This window comes from Lampetra fluviatilis, chromosome 1 (genome assembly GCF_964198595.1).
Source record: "Lampetra fluviatilis chromosome 1, kcLamFluv1.1, whole genome shotgun sequence".
Lineage (NCBI taxonomy): Eukaryota > Metazoa > Chordata > Hyperoartia > Petromyzontiformes > Petromyzontidae > Lampetra > Lampetra fluviatilis.
In genome coordinates this window covers 16,021,081-16,029,717 of record NC_136275.1, presented here as the reverse complement: position 1 = coordinate 16,029,717, position 8,637 = coordinate 16,021,081, and the positions used below count along the sequence as shown (strand labels likewise).

The 8,637-nt window shown below is 47.4% G+C and overlaps 1 protein-coding gene across 3 annotated transcripts in view; it reads right to left on the bottom strand.

The window, feature by feature from the left end:
- Window positions 1-751: 751 nt before the first annotated feature.
- The window catches only part of SOAT1 (sterol O-acyltransferase 1), a 50,586-nt gene continuing 42,700 nt past the window's right edge, over window positions 752-8,637 (bottom strand). Inside the window, exons 14-15 of one of the 3 annotated variants that reach the window (XM_078857554.1) lie at window positions 2,306-2,451; window positions 752-1,565 (exon numbers count right to left, since the gene is read on the bottom strand). In XM_078857554.1, coding sequence (XP_078713680.1) covers window positions 1,509-1,565; window positions 2,306-2,451 — 203 coding nt within the window. In that variant the 3' untranslated portion in view covers window positions 752-1,508. The remainder of the gene's footprint in view (window positions 1,566-2,305; window positions 2,452-8,637) is intronic. The other 2 variants (XM_078857562.1, XM_078857544.1) reach the window with 2 other exon arrangements.

Genomic DNA, 8,637 nt, shown 5'->3' with positions numbered 1-8,637 from the left:
ACCACACAGAAACAGCCACTTGAAACTCCGACCAAAACCATCACGTTACCATACATAGCAGGCGTGACCAAAAAGATCTCCAAAATTCTAAACAAACATAAGATCCAAGTCCGATTCATTGCTACAACTCGGTGGGCTCTCATGAAATTGTCTTTTCCGAGACCAAGATACTCTGCAAACCTCCCGGCTACCATCAAAGGTTTGTACACGAAGCCATATAAATATACAAACACAGACATAATTTCAACCGTGATGATGGGTACAAACTTAGTAATCATTGGAAAGATGTTATCAACCACGCAAAAAAGACTTAATTACACTTTTTTGGACCATCTTATCTGACAGGCACTATTTTACTTTACCGAGTGTTAACATCCCCAGTTATTTTTTGGCAGTGCTCTCTTCATTGTTCAGCCAGCATTGGTATAAACATGGGCATTTTCGTTCTTTTGTCTATCATGTGTATCAGACCTCCCCTCCCCCCTCTCTGTCCATTGTGTTGGCGTGTGCAGCGGCAGCCGCGTCCAAGCCGTCGTCCATTGTTTTGGCCCCGCTCCCCCCCCCCTCCCGATGCGTTGTGCTTAGCGCTCCGTGCTGTCTTTGAGCCCCGCCCCCCTCCCTCCCGATGCGTTCCATTCATTGGCTACCACATTCTGATGAGCTCCCCCCCCCTCTCCTCCCCCCTTCAACTTGCTTATAAGGGATTACTTCTTGAATCATTGCCTCACTTGATGCAGCTAATTCGGCTGTGACGGTCCCACCTGATGACGGAGACTTGTGTTGCCTCCGAAACGTCGTGATTTTTGTTTTTATTTTATTTTCATTAATTTTGATGTTTTACCTACGTGACTTTACCGAAAAAACCTAAGAATAAAATAACATGTTTAATGGATGGGAACATAAAAATTAAAAGTGTAAATGAAATGGTAAGTTGTTCAGCGACTTAAACAGTGCAACGTGAAGTCCAAACACAAAGCATTAACAATAACAATTAACTACATTATTACCTTAAGAGATTTCCAGATATAAACATCGAAGTGAAATGGTGACTTGAATCAAGGTGTTAAACATATTGTTCATTAATGACAGAAATGTAACAAAAAATAATTTTTATATATTTTAACCACAGGCCTTCCTTGATGAGCTGATATTTAACAAAAACAATATTCAAATATTTCCAAGTGGAATTTTTTAGAAAATGTTAAGTATAGTATTTTAAGACAGTCTTTGGTTCAGACATTTTCAAGGTAAAGACAATTTTTCACACTCAAATTTGAAAAGATAAAAAAAACAAGTTCCTTCACTCTCCAAAATTGCTAAACTTTTGAGACATTATTTTGCAAAATAAAGGTTAATGTGTAATTTTTAATTAGTCCCTGTCATAATTATCAATGTTTTTATTCCTGGTAATTATCTCCCTTTGTATCCCAGTTGTATCCAGTGTGTGATGAGACACCAAGCAGTCACACCAGCCAGCAGTGTGCCAAGTATGTTCCAATTGGAAGGGGTCACACAAAGGGCTGGCAGCTCCACGATAGCGGGGTGATGAGATCAAAAAAGGTTTCCTAATGGAGTAAAAAATTTAAACATACAGAAATCAATACACAAACATAAGTGGAAACTTTTAAGCCTAAGTATTTATCTTATAAAATAAGTAATGGATCCTAAGCCACGTTATGGAATCCATTCCTTTTCGCATGGTGGATACTTTAAAAACTATGCGCATGGCTTTTTGTGGCTGCCCATTGTTAAGGTCATATTGCATATGTTTTAGCGGTTGTGCTGTGCAACTAACTCGCCGATGCTTTTTTGGGCTGTACCAATGTATTTGCCATGATGGCTGACATTTTGTTCCACGCGATGAAAGTTTCTTCGGGAACTGAACAGAGCAGCTCTCGTTCTCCCTCGGATTATCTAGCACTTGACAGCTGGAACCGAAAACACCAACAGCAGCAAGCAACACTACATAATTGAGGGAGAAAGTGAGCTGCTCAATTCAGTTCGTGTAGAAGCTCCCAGCACAAGGAGCAAAACGTAGGGCATCATGCAGAACGTGAAGTACAACCCGAACACAGAGAGATGTTTAGAAACGCAACACATTTGTCAATAACACTGCCATAAAAGGTCAGTAAATGTATGAATATGCCATTTATATTAGGGTAGTGGTTATTGATCAATATTTAGGCTATTTGTGCACCAATGCCTACACAGTATCGGCAAATAATGTGATACATTTGAACGTGTTTAGAAGTGAATGCAGTCCATACAAAATAACACGTGTCATGGTTGGTGAGGTAAGTCTTACCTCTTTAGCTGGGCAGTGTTGTTGGGCATACCACTCAAGTGAATAGAGGCACACCATGATGCCCTGCCCGATGAAGAGGAAGGTCCACATCACCACGTTCCAAATTGGGCTTTTTCTTTTATCGTGCACCACGAAATTAAACAACACTGCCAGAGACAAATGCAGGGCATAGAAAAATTACGAACAATAATTTCACTGCTTCACATCAGTGCATAATATTCGGCTTTAAAACGCAAGATTATGTCAATTGCATTCTACAGAATGAAATGAGTACAATACTACACTATCAAATATTAGCACTAATTTTACACATTTGTGTCAATATGCACATTTGTTTGACTCAACACATCACAGCATACATATTCAAAAGGTTTTGCTTAGAAATATATCAAAGCAATTTTTTTAATAACTAACATGTATGCAGGTATTAATTTACATCTCCATTTTCTGCAGGCTGGATAAATATTCTGGGACTCACACTGGCCTTAGAATATGTCTGCAGATTCAGATTAAATGTGCAGAGAGCAGCTACTAAAGATCCAATACTGTACATTTCCAGAAAAAATACATTAAATATTGGATGGCTAACTTGATGCAACCCACTAAGTACATCTTCTTGAAAATGTCACACCAGATAAAGCGAAAGACGAAAGGTGGTAACTTTCGGCCCTCATATAGTGAGGGAAAAAATTATTTTATCCCCTGCTGATTTTGTACGTTTGCCCACTGACAAAGAAATGATCAGTCTATAAATTTAATGGTAGGTTTATTTGAACAGTGAGAGACAGAATAACAACAAAATCCAGAAAAACGCATGTCAAAAATGTTATAAATTGATTTGCATTTTAATGAGGGAAATAAGTATTTGACTCCTCTGCAAAACATGACTTAGTACTTGGTGGCAAAACCCTTGTTGGCAATCACAGAGGTCAGACGTTTCTTGTAGTTGGCCACGAGGTTTGCACACATCTCAGGAGGGATTTTGTCCCACTCCTCTTTGCAGATCTTCTCCAAGTCATTAAGGTTTCGAGGCTGACGTTTGGCAACTCGAACCTTCAGCTCCCTCCACAGATTTTCTATGGGATTAAGGTCTGGAGACTGGCGAGGCCACTCCAGGACCTTAATGTGCTTCTTCTTGAGCCACTCCTTTGTTGCCTTGGCCGTGTGTTTTGGGTCATTGTCATGCTGGAATACCCATCCACAACCCATTTTCAATGCCCTGGCTGAGGGAAGGAGGTTCTCACCCAAGATTTGACGGTACATGGCCCCGTCCATCGTCCCTTTGATGCGGTGAAGTTGTCCTGTTCCCTTAGCAGAAAAAACACCCCCAAAGCATAATGTTTCCACCTCCATGTTTGATGGTGGGGATGGTGTTCTTGGGGTCATCGGCAGCATTCCTCCTCCTCCAAACACGGCGAATTGAGTTGATGCCAAAGAGCTCCATTTTGGTCTCATCTGACCACACCACTTTCACCCAGTTGTCCTCTGAATCATTCAGATGTTCATTGGCAAACTTCAAACGGCATGTATATGTGCTTCCTTGAACAGGGGGACCTTGCGGGTGCTGCAGGATTTCAGTCCTTCACGGCGTAGTGTGTTACCAACTGTTTTCTTGGTGACTATGGTCCCCGCTGCCTTGAGATCATTGACAAGATCCTCACGTGGAGTTCAGGGCTGATTCCTCACCGTTCTCATGATCATTGCAACTCCACGAGGTGAGATCTTGCATGGAGCCCCAGGCCGAGGGAGATTGACAGTTCTTTTGTCTTAATTTTAGAACTTTCGTGACTGCAGGAATTATTATTTGTTTCTTTCGGTTAAGTCACGTCTAAAGATAAAATAATAAATTAAATAATAGAATACGACGTTTCGATTGCAACACAAGCAATCATCATCAGGTATAATGAAATAGCGACATAAAATCCAGAAAAACGCATGTCATTTCGATATTTTACTAGGTTACTAGGTTATTTAATTTTAGTGTGTCCTCCTGATTTTCAGGCTTGCTTGCCGTGCCATCGCATTCGCAGCACCACGTCTGTTGACCACTCATTGATATGCTAATTTTTTCTCTAACCCTCCTCCCACTCTCTGCCTCCGCCCCCCCCCTCTGTCTATTTAAGGCCACCACACAGAGACGATCACCCCTCTCTGTTACCTGTGTTGCTCTCGCTATTTATCTTGGTGATATCTGTCTGCTAATATGTCTGTCTATAGTTTTCTGGTTAGATTTTATGTCGCTATTTCATTATACCTGATGATGATTGCTTGTGTTGCAATCGAAACGTCGTATTCTATTATTTAATTTATTATTTTATCTTTAGACGTGACTTAACCGAAAGAAACAAATAATAGTTCTTTTGTGTTTCTCCATTTGCGAATAATCGCACCAACTGTTGTCACCTTATCGCCAAGCTGCTTGGCGATGGTCTTGTAGCACATTCCAGCCTTGTGTAGGTCTACAATCTTGTCCCTGACATCCTTGGAGAGCTCTTTGGTCTTGGCCATTGATTGATTGCTTCTGTGAACAGGTGTCTTTTATACAGGTGTAATAAACGACTGGACCACGATGTCTGGCTCAGTGTCCTTTATTCGGTTCGTGCTGTACACCCACACGGCTGTCTTTACTCTGTAGCTTCTCCACGGTGCTGACTCCAATGTCGGCCCGATCCACAACAGCAGCCCCGCTGCTGTTTCTCTCACACAGCCCCCCTTGGCTGTACTCGCTGCAACTCCTCTCTCTCCACAGCTCTGACAGCTTCGTGCTGTCTCCCCCTCTCTCCGCAGCTCCTCCTGGCAGCCACACCGCTGCCTCTAACACGCAGCCCTTCTGGCTGTCTCCTCTGCAGCTGCACACCACTCCGCAGCTTCCTCTTGTCTTCGGGGTTGGCTCCCGATAGCCGTCGGTGCCCCCCCCTCTTCTCACCCGCCCGCGTGGCCTCACTCTTTTCCGCTCACACCCCGACTCTTCCCCTTCCGGTTTACCCGCTTAAGGACCCGAACCTTCCACCCACGTCACATGACTCCACCCCCCGTGACGTCACATCCGGAAGGTCGCTTACGCCCGCATTACACCACCCTCCCCCGTAGAAAAATCCCAGCCGACCTCGGCTGACCAATAGCAAATCGTAATGCGGCGAACCGAGCTTCCCCCCCTAAAGGACACTAAGCATACAATGTAACAGCAAGAACAACAACAACAACGCAATTAACATCAACGAACGTACAAAAAGCATGCAATAAATACAACTGTAAGAAAAAAAATAACAAGACAGCAACAATCAACGAAACGTAAGCGATTTGGAACGTGTGCGGGTCGCCGGCCCGTCCCGGACGGTCGGCGGCCCACTCGCAGAACGGGAACGCGATGAAAGTCGAGGAATGACAGGGGGTAATCCCCCTGTCGCAGCTGGAAGTCCACCGACGTCCCGTGTCCCTAAAGAGTTAGTCTTGGGCTTGTCCTGTGACCGTGCCCGCAGCTGGGTCGGAAGGGCTGCAGGGCTCGAAGGTCCCGCAGACCTGGCAGGCGTCCTCCGAGCAGGGCCCCTCGTCCCCCGCAATGTCACGGCCGGCCTGTCTGGAACAGGTACGACAGGCGCTCTAGCAAGATCAATGGACGCAGGCAGGGGAGAGTCAGCAGCAACAGACCCCGGCAAGGCAACATTGGGGGATGACGCATCATGTAAGGGAGCAACATATGGTTTCAAGCGCGACGTATGCACAACCCAGCGACGAGACCCAATCTGGACGCGTGCTGACTGTGGGTTGGGAACCGCAATGAGGCGTACGGGACCATGCCAGGGTTTGTGCAATTTCGGCGAGGTCCCCGGACGTACCTGTGGACAATGAAGCCAGGCTAGGTCCCCAACCTTCCAAGGGCACTCCCCCTCAGACCGTCGCGCATATCGCTCGTTCCGGGCCTGGGCTTTGGCCGTAGCCACGCGGGCATTCTCCCGCGCCTCCGTGACTCGGCGAACCGTGTCCTGAATGTATTCAGGAAGTGGTTTACGAGGTCCCTTCACCCCAGTTCCCAATTGCACATCCACCGGCGGCACGTTTTCCCGACCATACATAAGGTAAAACGGCGAATATCCTGTAGCCGCATGAGGCGTCATCCTGTACGCCGAAAGCACCCCGGGGATGTGCAGATCCCAATCTGATTGTTGTTCACTCACGGTATGGCAAAGCATGGCAGACAATGTCCTGTTCAGCCGTTCAACCATACCATCCGTCTGCGGATGGTATGGGGATGTCCGTACTTTCTTAGTCCCAAGGCCCGCGCACACTTCCGCCAATAATTTAGAAGAGAAATTCCTGCCCTGGTCCGTGAGGAGTCTCTCAGGCGCCCCCTTATCCATAATATACCCAAACAAAAAGGCGTCGGTAATGGCCGCGGCCGACTGATCGGGCAACGGCCAGGCCATCGGCCAACGGGAGAGGTACTCAACCCCTACCAGCAAATATTTATTACCCCTCGCCGATGGTGGAAAAGGTCCCAATATGTCCAGTGCCACCAATTCATTGACTCGAGACACCTGAATCGACTGGAGAGGCGGCACGTAAGGATGTTTCGGCGGCTTACGTCGTGCACACGCAGGGCACGCGCGCACGTGCCCTACGACATCTGTCGCCATGCCGTAAATAATGACGTTGCAACGTCAACAAGGTCTTCTGCACCCCTAAATGTAAGAGAGTGTCACAATGGAGGGTTCTAATCAACTCGAATCGCAAGGACGTTGGTACCACCAGGCGCCAACGTTCCTGGAACCCCTCCCGCCACATAAGCAGACCATCTCGGAGAGCGGTTTGCGGCCCCATAGCCGTATTCGGACTCCCATTGTCCCTAGCAGACCGCTTCCGCAAGGACACCAATGACTCATCCATCATCTGTTCCCGGATCCAGACAGACCGCGGCAGATTCAAAACCCCGTCAGCCGGTCCCGGTTCCATCGGAGTGTCCGACTTCTCGACGGCCAACGTAAGCGGCTGAGGGGGGTTTGGAATCGGCGAACACCTATGCGTCCCCGACTCACATTTACAAGGGGCGCGCCGCGGTAATCTGGAAAGTGCGTCAGCGTTCGCATGGCGCACTCCCTTCCGATGTTGAATTTGGAAGGAAAATTCCTGTAGCGTGTCCAACCAACGTGCCAACTGTCCGGATGGCTGGTCAATTTTAAGGGCATATTGCAAGGCCGCATGATCCGTACGCACAATAAAAGAACGACCGTAGAGGTATGGTCGAAATTGCCGTAGGAAAAAAACAACCGCCAATAGTTCTCTGCGAGTGACACAGTAGCGGGTTTCCGCAGGAGACAAGACTCGGCTACCATACGCCACGACACGCTCTACACCCCCTTTAGACTGTGATAACACCGCCCCAATACCTGTGTCACTCGCGTCCGTATCAAGAATGAATGGGTGATCGAAATCGGGATAATCCAATGTTGGGGCCGTGGCCAATAGATCACGCAGACTCCGAAAGGCCGCCTCCTCCGGCTGTCCCCAAACAAACTTCCGTCCTTTACCCGTAAGGAGATGCAAGGGCCTCGCAATCGTCGCAAAACCCGGCACAAATCTTCGGTAATACGAGGCAAATCCCAAAAACCGCCGAACATCCCCCACGGTGGCCGGAGTCGGCCAATCCCGGACGCACGCCGTCTTTTCCGGATCCGTGGACACTCCCTCGGCACTCACAATGTGCCCCAAATAGCGGACGGACCGTTGCAGTAGGTGACATTTCTTTGGTTTAAATTTCAATTTGGCAGAACGCATCCTCGTGAACACTGTCTCCAGCCGCGTCAAATGTTCATCAAATGTGCGGCTGAAGACAATAATATCGTCCAAATATATAAGACACGTCTCCCACTGCAACCCCGTCAAAACGAGCTCCATCAATCTTTGAAATGTAGCAGGAGCCGCATTCAATCCCATCGGGAGACAGTTGAATTGAAATAACCCCTGCGGCGTACGGAATGCGGTTTTCTCCCGTGAGGACTCGTCAAGGGGAAGCTGCCAAAATCCCGAAGAGAGGTCCAGTGTGGAAAAGAACTTAGCCCCCGACAATGCGTCGAGGGAGTCATCCATACGCGGCAGGGGGTACGCATCTGCCACCGATATCTTATTCAATTTGCGGAAATCAACACAAAATCGCAATTTGCCATCCTTCTTCTTAACCAAGACGACTGGAGCGCCCCATGGGCTGTTAGATGGCGATATAATGTCCGCAGCCAACATGTCTTCCACTGCCCCCCGTACGTGTTCTCGCTCCGCAGGACTCATCCGATGCGAATTTAATCGAATAGGGGCAGCATCGCCCGTCTCAATGTGATGGT